Below are 14,686 nucleotides of genomic sequence, written 5' to 3'. Positions count from 1 at the left end.
GAACGGTAGGAAACTGCATGTTACAAATCAAGGAGCAATTTTTATTTGACACCATCATAACTGCTCAAGCATATTCACATCAAGGCGCAGTAACTCCAGACCTCCAGTACCATAAAAGAAACGAACTCCAGTGATCAACAGCAAAAAAAAAAACCAACCCCAAATACACGCTTAATAATTTAATACCCCCAGGCAAGGGCACCGAGGGAGTGTCAGACAGTGGTTAGCGTAGGAAACTGTCATTCTTGCAGGCTCCGTGATTGTAAACCAGGGTGACACCCCCCCATTAAAGCATTGTGTGATGCCTGTAAGAATGTCCCCCAGCAAGAGCACGGCAGCAGAACGTGGCGAGTGGCTGGGGCGTGCTGGGAATGGAACGTTCCAGCCGACGGAGCTTTAGCACGAAAACCCAGTTGCACGGCTGGGATGGAAAAGGGAGGCCCGGTGATGCCTGCAGCAAGCCGAGGGTGCCACGTGGGGGCAGCAGAGCGCTGACCGGGGCAGGACCCAGGTGGCGTCTCGCAGCTAAACAGCGACGCAGTGGCAGGATTAGCATTAACTCTGGGCCAGCATCCCATGCCAGGCCTTTCCTGTTGTAGGACCCCTGGGGTCAGGCCCTGTGCTGCTCCCTAGGAAACGCTGGAGAGGGGACCACCAGCTCTAGGCTTAAGGAGATCTAGCCACCAGAAAGTAGGGAGCATGAAGGGGCGGAGACTGGTGCTGCAGCTACAAAGAGCCGGGAGGTTCCCCCCACTTAGCACCTCCCTAGGCACAGGCAGGTTCAGCAGGACTCCGAGCAGATTCTCCTGTAGCTGCATCGGCTCCAACAGGGCTAATGGGAGGGGTAGGGCAGCGGGTGAGGCATAACGCCCCACAGGGATCAAGGCTGCGGTAGATTCAAATCAGCCCCTGCATTTTAAGGCTTAAAGCGAGATCCCAAGCTGCAGCCTCGGAGTGGGGGTGGGGGTGGGGGGTGAGAGTTGGGGCTTATAGGGCCAGAGTCTGTTCCTTCAGAGGATTCAGTAAGGATCAGGCTGTGCATCCAGCTGGTTATACAGCAAAGCCCTGGGCGAAAAGAGCCCTTACCTGTCCCATCCTTGGAGGGGAGCCGAGACCTGCTGCTTGCAAGGCGATGGGGAGGGACCATCCCGCGGTGATGACAAAACCTGCCCCTGCCTCCCCCCACAATGTCCACCCTTCCCAAACCAAAAGCATGGCTCTCTGTGAGCTGTACCCCAGTAACAAGCGGCTCCCCCGGACAACAGCTGCTCTCCTCCCCACCAAAGAACGGCCAGGGGACAAGCAGGGAAAGGTACCAGTAGCACTCACATAAGAAACTCCAGTGGCAAAACATCCAGTGTCCAGTGCGGTGCACAGAGGGGGCCGTGATGAGGCTGAAAGGCATTGCCTTGGCAGGGGTAGGGGGTTCCGAGTATTGGAGCCACTTCTCCTCTTCTGTCCAGGTACAGAATGCCAGGATCAGGGCTGAAGAGGGAGCAACCTGCCAGAGGCTGAGCGCGGGCTAGTGCCGGGAAGAAGCGGCAACCACGAACGTGCACCAAAGAGCGCCCAGGTCAGGGCAAGCATCTGTGTGCTGTGTCCGCCACCACACATGTGAATCGGTGCAAGTGAGTTTGTGCACGAGTGGCCGTGTGTGCAGATGGATCCAGTAGGAGCAGCGTCTGTGTGCAAAGAGTTGAAGGAGGAGGCTTGGCACCGTACACTATTCATCTGCGTGCAAGCATGGGACGGGGATGGAGGGGAAGTCATGTGGCTTGCGGGTGGCTCGGGGTCTTGACACAACCCACAGCAAAATGCCGTAAGCTTCCACGTGTGTGCGGGTACTTGATTGCACAAGAGATCATCTCTGCAAGTGTGTGTGCACGGGGCGTGTGTGTGGAAAGGGCAAGCAAAACATTGCTCTTTGCACCCAAGAGCATCGGGTAAGACCCAACCGTATGTGCACAAGTGCACAGCCGAGATGCACAGGGGTTGTGTGAGACCACACGCTGTCTGTGCATAAGGAGGCACTTTGCAGTACAGGTGAGCATGACAGAGAGCGTGAGAGCTGCGGGTGGGGTGAGGGCTGGGACCCAGACAGAACACACAGTAATTGTGCCCAGGTAGAAGAGTGTGTCTATATGTGTGAAATAATCCATTTGTGCAAAAACAAAAAGCCCCTCGTGTTCCCATTGCCGGGTCTCGTGTTGCACGGCTGCTCCCCAGGATGTGTAGCTTGCTCCCACGCCCCTCGAGAAAGCATTGGGGTTGCTGTTCTATCCGGTATAACTTAGCATAAATAACATGTCCCTCGCTGGCAGGGGGCTGGTCCCTGGGCTATTTACACCCAGCAGCGATGTGGTCACAGGGGCAAGCCGAGCAGACGGGGTGGCGGGAGGGGGACGGAGGGGTCAGTAGTACTTCTCCGACTCCTGCCAGTTTGTTACCCAGTGTTTCTTGTACTTCCGGGGCAGGAAGCCGTCAGCAGGCCGGTAGCGCTCCTCCTGGCGGATCCGCACCGCGTGGTACTTGGGCATGATCCGGTAATAGCGGGTCCGCTTGAAGAAGTCGCACTGCACAGAGGTGAGAGGAAGGGGACGGAGGTTAGCATCAAACTTCAATGGGTAGAGGAAGAGAGAAATCAGAAAGAGGAAGAGAAATCAGAGACAGAAATCAGTAGAGAGAGAAATCAGACAGAAATCAGAGCAGAAGAGAGAGAAATCAGGGACAGAAAGAGAGGGAGAGAGAAATCAGAAAAATCAGGGACAGAAATCAGAGAGGGAAGAGAAATCAGGGACAAAAGTCAGAGTGGGAGAGAGAAATCAGAACTAGAAAGAGAAATCAGGGACAGAAATCAGAGTAACATCAGAAGGAAATCAGATAGCGCACGTGAGATCAGAAAGATGAAAAGGGGGAAAAGACCAAAGAAAAGAGAGAAAGAAAAAGATCCGAAAATTAGAAACAACAACAACAAACAGCAAACGAGAAAAAGGAGACAGACAGATTTTGACTCTTTCCCTGGCAGGAGACACCACAGAATCCAGAGGCTGCTCTGAGAAACAGTGACGCTGGAACAAGGGAGACAGACATTAGTGTTAGTTAAACCGCAGCACAGTTGGACAGACGGACACAGCGGGACGGTGTGCCTGGAATCGCTGGTTCTCCTTCCTGTCTGCAGTTCTATCCCCTCGGCAGTTAGTGGCCGTTTGGTCCTTCATGGGAAGATCCAGACTCCCTCATTCTGCATCAGCGCCCCCGAGTGTCACAGCAGCATCCTGGGGCACTGTTCTACCCTTCTCTTTATTAGGGTTTCTTCTGACTCTGCCCACTGGTGCAACTATCACATACACAAGGCTCAGCCCGCGCCACCGAGCAGGTGAGGAATAGTGACGCGTCAGGCACGAGGGTGGTGATGCCCTTTCGGCATCACTAATCCAGCCGTGCAAAGAGTCCAGATGGTCACGTGGTGCCACAAATGGGCAGTACCCTCTCCCTCCTCCCCTCCCCTCCCCAGGTTTGGTGCTGTATCCTCCCCGTGTACTCCTCTTTTGCACCATCAGGGCTTATACAGCAGGGCCCTTGGGGCAGATCCCGAGCTAGCTAAGAGTGAGACAATGGCAAACGCGGGTTGGCTCCAACCAAGTGGAACAGCGAACAGCAGGGACACACACACACACACACACACACACACACACAGAGGCTCCAACCAAGTGGAACAGCGAACAGCAGGGGGACACACACGCACACACACACACACACAGGCTCCAACCAAGTGGAACAGCGAACAGCAGGGACACACACACACACTCACACATACACACAGGCTCCAACCAAGTGGAACAGCGAACAGCAGGGACACACACACACACACACACACAGAAAAGCAGAGGGGGATTAGGGGTAGGGGAGTGCCAATGAAAGAGCAGTCAATTTGCTCCCTGGCTGCGACTGTATCAGACCAGACCACACACACACAGACTGAGTGGAAAGTCAGTGGGCCCCTCAATGGAGACATGCAGCCCAGACAGGGAAAGGGTTAATAGGAGAAGGCAGGACAGACAGGGAGGAAGTGAGAAGTCAATATCCCATAGGCCCCTCCCCTTTGCGTGTTGCCCCGCCCCTCGCTCATTACCAAGAGGATGGAGTGGGCTCTCAGGGCAAAGGGGCAGCCCTGAGCTAGTAGTCATCGGTCAGCCGCTCCGTTTCAGACGGCTGGATCTTCATCTCCGCTTTCTGGCCCTTCGCCTCGTACATGGCGCGGGTGCTCGCCCTCCGGAAGAAGCCGCACTACGAGGAAGCAGGTGACACCGGTCAGGGGCAACGGGCGGCGGGAAATCCCTTGGGAGGAAACGTTCCTGCCCAGAGGTGGCTGCTTCTCAGTGGCAGACGGGCTGATCTCTGTGGGTATCGATTTATAAAGGGCTTTGGGAGCCCTGCGGAGCAGGGCCGGACGGAGGAGGTAGGTTAGGGATACGGATGTACTTCCTAATCAGCAGGGTCTTTTCGGCTTCCTACTGAACAAGCTCAACTGATCCCTGCTCTGAGAGATGGCCCCTTCTGACTCACCTGATCCGCTCCCCCGTGACGCCAGAAATACCCGTTTGCTCCTGCTAGCCTAGTGGAGCGGAAGCAGCAATCCGGATTCTATTCCAGATCATACATCATCAATTAAGTCTCTACTGTGGAACTGAAGAGGAAAAAACTAGCTTGACTCTCAGATCCCCAGGTGGTGCTTGCAGGGTTAGGAGGGGTCTTCCCCAGTGCCCCCCCCCCTCCGAATTTGGAGCAGTCCAGTGGGGTGAGAGTGGAAACAAAGGTGGCTTTACACCACATTTTAACCTCCAGGATTTTGGGGCTGGTGGGATAAGGTAGAGTCGCCTAGGGGACAGCTCTAATTTACACCCCAAGGGACCATCGTGTAGTTGAGACCAGCTGGAACTCAGAGCAATGCAGCCACACCCCGACCATCCCTGGAGCACGTACCTAGCATATTCTAGTGCTGGGAGGAGCACAGGGCAGCAGTGTTGGGGGATTCCCCAAGTTGGGGTGATGTCTGGGGTTTCTAGCTCCTCTCTGCTGCCCAGAATCAGGGCTGCTATCTTGCGAAGCAGTCAGCAGCGATCCCCAAGAGAGGAGAAATCACTTTCCAGAGCGGAACGGTATTTAAACAATACAGCCAGAACACCAGATGTGCAATCCCACGGGGGTATTTACACAGCTCACCAGGTCCCAGGGGAGGCTTGTGTTGATCCCTGCTCCAAACTACTGATGGACAAGCCCCAGAGACAGCAGAGGTTGAGAGAAGCCCAAAACTTCCTCAGCCTCACCCCCAAAATGGCATTTTATCCCGATTTGCTAGAACCCAGTCAAGCTAAGCAGGGGTGGCACGGACAGCTCCGAGGAAGAGCTCAGATGCTGCTGCAGGGAGTGATGCTGATGATTCAATAGGGGGCGCTGTTCTCACTCAGCCACGCCCTGGCATAAACCCAAGGTTCCCAACTATCGATCATTCCACGACGCCTCATAGAAGTGGGGCATTAACCCCATTCCACGTGGGGTAATTACAGTCAGTCTCCCTAAATCCCCTTCTGATGCTCTTCTGCATCCTAGCCGTGTGCTGTTAAACAGCGGCCATGCTCCACCCCAGAGGTGGCTGCATCTCTGTGACAGGTGAAGAGATCTCGGTGTGTCGTCTGCAAAGTACTTCGGGACCCTTCACGATGAAAGGCTGCGGGGTCGCCAGCCCAGCTTGACCCTCTCTAGGCTGAGAATCTCTTGAGAAGCAGCTTTCTAAAGACCCTCGCAGTGCTGCAATTGGGGACACTGAAATGCATTACAGATGTAGTCACCGGATTGCAGGGCTCACGGTCTACCAGTGTCTTGAGCATGCCAGGTCTCAGCACGGTTTCCACAACTCCATCACTTACTCCCAGCGGCTCTCGTATCATCCTAGACAGAGAGCAGGAGTCCCTCACCCCCACTCTCTGCTCTGAAGGGAATCGCAGCCCCTCTCACCTTCCACAGCAGCAGGATGATCAGCCCCAGCAGCAGCAGCCCTGCCCCTACTGCCACAAGCACCAGCCACAGCTCGATCTCCGCTGGCTGCTCCTCGACCAGCTCCGAGTCGATGTCCACAAAGAACTGGGGGCCAAACACAATGAACAGACAGGATGGGACGGAAGCTATGCAACTGTGCACCTGGCTGGGGGTGTGGGAGCTCCCAGCTATTTTAGTCCCAGCCTCTCCCAGCAGGAGGCACTGTTGGGGATGGTGCAGGAGACCTGGCTATGGAGGCGGGGGGACTCCCAGCTACTGCAGTCCCAGCCTCTCCCAGCAGGAGGCACTGTGGGAGATGGCGCAAAGCACGGCTATGGGCAGGGGGAGCTCCCAGCTACTCCAGTTCCAGCCTCTCCCAGCAGGAGGCACTGTGGGGGAAGTGCTGGCTATGAGCAGGGGGAATTCCCGCTACTCCAGTGCCAGCCACGTCCAGCCGGAGGTGCTGGAGAGAAGAGCAGGCAAACACACGCCCTGCACCCAGAGAAGGGAGCAATCCGGGCTGACTCACCTGCACCGTGTGGTTCTTCATGTTGACGGTGGGGACGTTTGTCTTGAGGAACAGTGTCGCCAGTCCTGTCACCTTGACACGGTCGAAGTCACTGAACTCCTGCACAGCCCAGGGGGACAAGAGGGGGAGGGGGAAATGGGGCAGCTTGTAACCTGGGCCAGGAGTGTGTATCTCCGCTTTAAACACAGTCACCCCCCGCATCCATCCCTCCCCCACACCTTGGGGGGGATGAACCCCCACGGCCCTGCAGGCCCAGCGTCATCCTTAGAGCAGGTACTGCCTGGCCAAGCTTCCCCCAGGGGCCAACCCCAGGCGAGACAGCCCTTGTGGCTCATTCTGCCCTTGGCCCCGCTGCAGAGATTGCTGGGAATGGGGACAAATGATGCCTGCTGGAGGATGGGATGGAGGAGTAGCCATTGACACTGGGAACCCAGCTGAGACCTCCCAACTCATTGCATGCAATTGTCTGGTCACTGCCTACCCTTCATCAGGTCCCAGCCAGCAGCCTAGAGGGGTCTGGCTCCACAGGAACCCAGGCAGTGCCGGACCAACCATCCATCCCAGTATCCCGTCTCTGATAGCAGCCAGCACCAAAGCCAGACCAAGAAACCCCTGCAGTGGGCAGAGGTGGAGGAATCTGCCCGCCACCATGGTCTCATCCTGATAGTGCGAGATCCAATTTTATCTTGGGGCAGTGAGTTCCACCGACTAATTGTGCTTAGCGTGACTACGTCTGTCATGAATTTTAAATATCTCATCACCGATTCCTGCCCCCGTTGATAAAATCTGCCCTCCCAGGGCACCCCGGGCAGCTTGGTGCTGACCTCGATGAAGGTGCTGTTCCACACCCGTGCTCGGACACTGACATTCGTTGTGTGCCTGGCGTCCCGGATGGGGCACTGGAACCAGATGCAGCGGGACGTCCCCTTGGAGCAGCTCTGGGGGCAGGAAACAAAAGATCTGGCATGTTAGTGGGCGGGTCCAGGCAGATGTACATAAGAGGGTCTTCCCAAGGGGAAGCGTCTCTGTGCCAGAGCAGCCCACCCAGCCAGTAACGCCCTCTCAAGGTTGGGCTAGGAGCTTGTGAAGACACGTTGGGGTGGGAGAGTTTCTGAAATGAATCATCAGTGCTGGATGGTTACACCCCAACAACACACGCAGAACATCGGTCAGTTACAGCCCTGATCAGCTGACACTCTTGGGCACCACCCCACTGTACCCCATGCAACAGGCTGTGGGAGACAACTGCCCTCTAGTGGGCACAATCAGAACTACTCAACCACATGCCATAGGCCTCACACCGCCACCAGCTAGCAGAGATTCCCCCTGAGCTCTTGGGGTCCTGAGCGGACACAGTTGGGGTCTATCCCACAGTCATTGTCTCTGGAGTTGGGGTGCGTGAAGGACAGGGTACGGATCGTGCTGGGTTTGTGAATAGCGAGATGCTACCAGGGACCCCAGCTCTTCTCCCGGGCCAGGCTGAAGCTGCCACGAGACCAGCGCTCACCAGCAGCGTTTCCGACTTGGCTTTCTTGGAGGCGGCAAGGATGATGGGGGGGTTGGCCTGCAGCGCCCCCTCCAGGTCGCGCTTCTGCCGGGCGGAGGTGCCACCGTCCAGGAGCTGGAAAGGAAGCGAGCTGGTTACACTCCTCCGGGCTCTGCACTTCATGGAGGGCTGAGCACTCTCCCATACCTGAGGACGCAGGGCAGGGCAGAGGGCGCACGGGTTGGTGACCCCTTACCTGGCCCCCCACCTCTCCGGGGCAGAGGACACAAGAACCACTAGCCTGACTCCCTCCCCAGAGGTCTCCAGGGCAGAATCAGGGCTCTGGGAGGGCGCTGCTCCCAGGGGGCGGTGGGTGGCATAGCAGTGCTGCGAAGTGCAGCTGCAGGGTGGGGAGAGGCAGGGCAGGGCAGGGCGAGCCAGAGAAGAGGATTGACAGGCGAGGGAGAGGGCAGGGGCCGCCGGGCTGCAGGGCCTGACTCACGGTGAGGTTGAGGGGGTTGATGATGCCCCCCGGTGGCCGGCAGCGCCAGCTCCCTTTGCCGCTCACGAGGATCTCCGTGGGGTACAGCAGCCATTTGCCGTTGTGGATTTCGTAGGGCCACTCAAAGCCCAGGACAATGGTGCCCAGCGAGCCCAGGGACTCCCCCTTGGTGCTCACCTGCAACACAAAGCCCAGTTGGGATGTGGCTGCCACCATCTCCCCCGGCCCTGCCCCATCGGGAGCCTCCATACCTGGAAATCGAACCTGACTGGGCTCCCCACATCCAGCTCACTCTTCATGGCTGACTCCCCCATCACCTTCCCGCTGAAGGATGTCTGGAGGGGCCGGGATGTCCTGCCAGGGAGGAGAGCAGCTGGGGTCAGCGGGGCAGACAGGGAGACCGGGCAGGGGAAATGGGCACACAATGGGCAGTGGGGAGTTGCTGGGATGAGCATGGACTAGGCTCAGAGCTGGAAGTGGCAGGCTGGGCTGGGGGAGCCTGGGGCTGGGCTGGGGGAGCCTGGGGGGGCCCAAGCTGGGCATGGAGGGCCTAGACCCAGGAGCATCCCAGGCTGGGCAGATGGAAGCACTGTCTGGGGATACACATGCAGTCGGGTCTCTTCATCAGTGGGATGCAGCCAACCCCTGCCCAGCCTCCTTATGGGGCGCCAGTCCCTGAGCAGGGTGAGCTGTTGGGCCCAGAACCCCAATTCACACTCCAGTTCTCGCTGGAGACAGAGGCGCCTCCCGGGGGCTGGAATTCGGGGACCCAGGAACCCGCTGAACCAAGGCGGGCGTGAGCCCCAGAGATACGCACATGGTGAGAGACGCCTGGACGGTGTAGTCCACGAGCAGCTCAGCCCACACTGGCTGCAGATCCTCCTGGTAACTCAGCCTGCCGAGACAGGGCCGAAATAACATTACAGGGGCCCTTTGTACCTCGCTCCCTGCCCTGGAGCAGAGATCCAGACACACACGAGGTTCTTCAGCCAGACCCCATGAGCCTCAGGGTCTGTAGGGGACGCTCTCTGCCCTGAGCCAATGCTGACCCCCAGAGCAGCGCTAGGGGGCATGGCCATGCAGGGAATGGTGTGGGTGACTCCAACTCCCCAGCACAGAGATAGGGGGCGCTGCAGGTGCTATTTTTCCAAGTTGGTCCTGACTTCCGGTGCTCATTAAAGGCCCCATGGTATTCTGGATGCCCCGGTGTCCCGGCATAACTCAGGGTGCTGCAGTCCACCTGGCCCGCAGTGTCACCTGGCTATAGCACTTGCTTTCGTTTCCTTTCCGAGACTGCTGCGTAACGTTGCTACGCGCTGTTAATTACCTGCCCCGTTCCCCCCCAGAGGTGGCTGCCTTTCCATGGCAAAGTGCTGCAGGGTTGGGGGGCACTATGGAAAAGCCTGGCCTTGCTTCCTGTTTTCTCTCCTGCCAGCTGAGCTGCTTCAACTCACTCATCCAACAACCCTCCCCCTTGCAGATGGACCCCCACCCTCCGCACACCTCCAGGGGACTCACGTGGAGAGCTGGAGCTGGGCCATGACCTCGCGGGTCTCCAGGGTGATGTTAATGGCTTCGAAGGTGATGATCAGCTCTGCCTGCAACAGAGGGGCCACAGCACTCAAGGCCAGGTCCCTGTGGAGCTGTTCCTGGCACAGGCTTTACCAACCAGGCTGACCCCATTGGCAGGCACCCCCAACCCCCTGCCACAGACCCCTGGGGTGGGGGAAGCTCAGATCACATTGAAATCCCCACCATGGGGGCCGTGGACACCTGGCACCCAACCCCACCCACGCTGCAGGAGTTCCAAGGTGGTGGGTGCCCAAAGGCTGCCATGCCTCCCCCCACCTCTGAGGCTTCTTATCCTAGCCCCATAAGCTGCCCCACTTGGTGGTGCCCCCTGCCCCACCCCCACGGGACCCTGCCCTCTGAGCCGGGGCATGTGGGGCCAGACGGCGCTCACCCTCTGGTTCTTCTTGAAGGGGTTTCCCAGGTCACACAGCACCGTCTCCTCAAAGGTGCAGGCGCCACTCTGTGGGGAGAAGGGGGCGTCACCATCAGCTCGGCTCATGAGCCCAGCCCCGCCACAGAGACACCTCCTCATGCCCCATCCGAGCGCCTCCTGCCCTGTCCCTGCGCCCTGCCACTCCCCCAGCCCAGAAAGACACGCCTGCCCCCAGCCACCCACCTCTACCTGAGAAGCAGCTGCCCCATCTGGGAGCAGGACATGCCTGGGGGCCATCCCTGGACCTTGATACCCACCACCCCCGAGGGTGCCCCCTTCCCCATCCTGGGAGCAGGGCACTGAGAGAAGGAAAAGCCAGCCCCATATCCCACCCCTAAGCCCATAGCCAGGGCTTTGGCCTCCAGGCTGTCTGCCTACCCCCCCGCCCCCCACCGCAATAACTGGCTGCACGTCGACCGGGTGCCCCTCGCCAGCCCTGATGGAGCATGGCACCTCTCAGAGGTGGGCACAAGCCGTGTCCCTCCTGCCCTCCCCACGGGCTTTAAACCGGGATAAAATAGTGACCTGGGGCTCAGACGCACAGACAGAGGGCTCCTCCACCTGCAGGGCTGGGTGGACGGCTGGCAATGGGGGGTAAGGGCAGAGGAGGAAGCAGGAGGGGGTTGGCAAAGAGGAAGGGGGCTGGATGGAGGATGCCATGGCGGGCGGGGAGTGTCCCTCAAAGAGTGCGGACCAGGCGGGGTGGGCAGCAGGGGAAGGGGGTTCCTTACGGGCCGGACGGAGGAGGGCAGCAGGGCGGGGGGCACGGTGATGTTGAGCAGGGCCTCGTGGGCGTCCTCGCCGTTGGTGCCCGTCGAGGGGGTGTTGGTGACATTGATGCTCAGGTGCAGCTTCCTGACGTCTCGGCTGTACTGCAGCACCTGGGTCCCGTTCAGCCTGCGCCAGAGAAGGGACCACGCTCAGCATGGGGGGCATCAGCCACCACACGGGCAGGGGGTGACAAACCCCCTACAAGAGGAGAACTTCTCTGGGTCCCACGTGGAAAGAGCCCCCACCCCCACCACCCCGCAGCAGGCAGGGCCCAGGCAGGGATGCTCTCCCCCAGTGGGCAGGTAAGGGGCCGCTTAGGCAGAGGCAGCTCCCCCCATGATCTGGCTCTGCATGCCCGGGAAGGGGGCATGGTGCCAGGACAGGCTCTGCCCTTCTCTCACCGGGGCAGCGGCTGGTTCTTCTCGTTGACGAAGGCGCACTGCAGCTGCAGGTTGCTGTTACACTTGTTGTCCAGGCCGCATTCTTTCTGGAAGTTAATCTGACAACGGCATTGGTCATTCACTCGCGCTGCCCCGAACCAGCACAGGGCAACCCACCCTGCTCGGCAGGCTCTGACCCCAAGACCGTCAGCATTAAAGCCCGGGGCGTTCGCCACTTGAGCTGAGGGAAGCAGTCGACCACCCAGCGGCAGCAGTAGGCTGTTATCCTGTCGCTGTCCCAGCTACTGGCAGGGATGTGGCACACCCTAGTGCTAGTGTGAATTATAGAAACATGTTTCCATTAGAAACCTCCCTATAGCAGGGCAGGGCCTCAGAGACTTGGAGGCAGGTCGGTTATACCTAAGCAGCTGACGCTTGTCTCCTATTCACATGGAGCCAGTGTCAGAGCCAGGAATGGAACCCAGGAGTCCTGGCTCCCAGTCCCCTGCTCAGACCCCATCCACACAGAGGCAGTGCCACAGCTGGGAATGGAACCCAGGAGTCCTGGCTCCCCCCTGCTTAGCAGGCGCTGCATAGGGGCCATTCCCCTAGGCCCGGCCCAGCTCCCTCCCTTCCCCATCGCTCGGCAGGTCCGTCCCACCTCAGTGTGGTTCTCCCGGGGCTGATCCTCATTCAGGACGGGGAAGGCGTTGAGGGAGCGGGGACCCAGCTGGAAGCGCCTGGCCTTCTCCTCCAGGGCGTAGCTCATGTGCAGTGCTATGGGATGCAGCTTGTCCCGGATGTTCTCCTGCAGGAAGGACGGCGGGTTTCATTGCCGGCGATAACGGCTATCCCACCCCAGCCAGCACAGAACAGACCCAGCAACTGGGGCTCCCTGGGGACTGGATCCTCCAGGCCCCCCCATGCACGCTGAGTCCTGATTTTGTCAGGGGGTTCTTGGCTTTTCTGCTGCCAGACCCTGCCCTCCCTTGGGTCTTTATTCCCGGATCCTGCAAGGCCCCTCCACACCCCAACCCCACGGGATAGCTAGCCCCAGCTGTCCATCACCTGCTGCCACAGAGTCACACCCTCCCCGCGCTGCCCTGTGTTAAGCTCGGGCTGCGCTGCCCTCTGCTCACCAGCAGGAGGAGCTGCAGATCATGGCACTTGGTGGCTGGCATGGTGAAGATGCCCTTGTAAACAGCGGAGTGCGTCCCAGCAAACCTCACCCGGGCCGGGCGCCGGTCTTTGTCAGCCTCCAGCGTGTACAGCAGGTCTGGAGAGAACGGGCTTATTCAGGGCAGCCACACCCCATGGAGACACAGGGCAAACGCTGGCCACGCGCACACACAGATTGCACCATTGTACATACACCATTACAAGTGCATGTGCACACACCACTGCATGCACCATTACAAGCGCACACCCACCCACACCCATTACATGAGTACACAAACATGCACATGCACCACTGAACACACACACCAGTGCTCATGTGCAAACCCACTCACCCTTGCACACTCACCACTGCATGACCTGCCCATGTGCACACACATATACACCACTGCATGCATCCACACACTAGTGCTCCTGTATGAACACACCCACCATTGCATGCAAGGGAGACACCCACTGCTGCTGCATTCCCCCCATGCCTACAGTTCAATGGTTATAGGGGCAGCCCCCTGGATCCCAGGAACCCCTCCCCCAATTGCCGTTTCCCTGTGCATCTTGCTGTTCCCCCCTCCCCAACACACACACATACACCATTACATGCACACACCATTGCTCACACTGGGCGTGTGCACACACAACCCACAGTTCACTTTGCAGCGCACACTCGCCAGTGTGTCTCACACCCCCTCCCTCTCCAGCCCACTCACTGATTTGCTCCTTGTACTTGGGGTCCCCAGCACTCTGGTTGTAGGAGAAGCAGATCTGCACCTGGATGCTGCGGAGGCGAGAGAGGAGGCCCTGGTCAGTGGCAGCAGGATGGGGCAGAGCCTGCAGGCAGGGTCTCAGACATGTCCCATTTGCTCTGGCCGCAGACACACAGCCCACACGGATGCTACCGGCACAGGGACCGCAGGGCTTTTCCTTGCCACACAGAGCTAGCCCCATGAGCCCCAGGGCACCATCCAGGGGTCCTGCCAATCAGGGGGCATGGATGACGTTTTGGGAGGGACCCTTACCAGGAGTTTGGGGTGCACTTGGCCGGATCCACCACACTGGGGCTCACCATGAAGGTTTTGTTCAAGATGTTGATCACAGGTCGAGCTCTGGGCAGGCAGAGAAAGGGAAGAGATCAGCCGAGCCTCCCTCCCAGCAGAAACCGCTGCCAGCTCTGCCCACCAGCACCAGGAGCTGCCGGACGCCACCCTGCTCTGCAGGAGTCAGTGCTCCCACCTCCCCAGCAGGGGGTGGGCTTTGTGGGGCACAATGGAGGGTTTTGGGGGGCGGTACGGGCAGTCTCTGTCCCATAAAGAGGCTGGGATTCTCCGTTCTCATCACACCATTCATGACTCCTTCTCAGCATAAGACCCTTCCACGGCTCAGGGAACCCAAAATCTAGGGGCACAGGGCTAGACAGCTCAGGGAGCGGGCAGCAGGATATTGAGCCTTTCCCCTGGTTTCAACGCAGCCCAAGACAGGAGTGGCTGCAAGAGGCCCACTGTCTAGTCAGGGGGCCTCGGTGACATGAGCACGGAGGGATTTGGGGCACCAGCCCTGTCCCTGTCAGGACTGATGGTTGGCCAAGGGCTGAATGGGCCACGGAGCGCGAACTCCCCACTGGCGCCTGTAAGGGGCAGTCATGCAATATCCTGAGTCGTCTTTTCTCACCACCCTCAGAGCCCCCCCCATCCCACCCCGTACCTACACCTACTTCTGTTCAAACAGAGCAGCTGGTGCCTCTGCTGAAGGTCCCAGGTTCAACCCCACTGATGCCACCACAGCCCCCCCCCCATGCTGAGCCCCA

At 58.9% G+C, this 14,686-nt stretch overlaps 1 protein-coding gene across 2 annotated transcripts in view; it reads right to left on the bottom strand.

The window, feature by feature from the left end:
• Positions 1-23: 23 nt before the first annotated feature.
• ITGA3 (integrin subunit alpha 3) overlaps positions 24-14,686 on the bottom strand; it is a 42,874-nt gene continuing 28,211 nt past the window's right edge. The window contains exons 11-27 of one of the 2 annotated variants that reach the window (XM_032791505.2): positions 13,902-13,988; positions 13,593-13,660; positions 12,849-12,985; positions 12,371-12,517; positions 11,731-11,828; positions 11,290-11,455; positions 10,517-10,585; positions 10,072-10,151; positions 9,371-9,448; positions 8,805-8,907; positions 8,554-8,730; positions 8,073-8,186; positions 7,390-7,503; positions 6,566-6,664; positions 6,016-6,141; positions 4,133-4,287; positions 24-2,573 (exon numbers count right to left, since the gene is read on the bottom strand). In XM_032791505.2, coding sequence (XP_032647396.1) covers positions 4,177-4,287; positions 6,016-6,141; positions 6,566-6,664; positions 7,390-7,503; positions 8,073-8,186; positions 8,554-8,730; positions 8,805-8,907; positions 9,371-9,448; positions 10,072-10,151; positions 10,517-10,585; positions 11,290-11,455; positions 11,731-11,828; positions 12,371-12,517; positions 12,849-12,985; positions 13,593-13,660; positions 13,902-13,988 — 1,774 coding nt within the window. In that variant the 3' untranslated portion in view covers positions 24-2,573; positions 4,133-4,176. The remainder of the gene's footprint in view (positions 2,574-4,132; positions 4,288-6,015; positions 6,142-6,565; positions 6,665-7,389; positions 7,504-8,072; positions 8,187-8,553; positions 8,731-8,804; positions 8,908-9,370; positions 9,449-10,071; positions 10,152-10,516; positions 10,586-11,289; positions 11,456-11,730; positions 11,829-12,370; positions 12,518-12,848; positions 12,986-13,592; positions 13,661-13,901; positions 13,989-14,686) is intronic. The other variant, XM_032791504.2, reaches the window with a different exon arrangement.

Source organism: Chelonoidis abingdonii, chromosome 21 (assembly GCF_003597395.2).
Source record: "Chelonoidis abingdonii isolate Lonesome George chromosome 21, CheloAbing_2.0, whole genome shotgun sequence".
Classification (NCBI taxonomy): Eukaryota; Metazoa; Chordata; order Testudines; family Testudinidae; genus Chelonoidis; species Chelonoidis abingdonii.
This window is presented reverse-complemented; position numbering and strand designations above follow the sequence as displayed.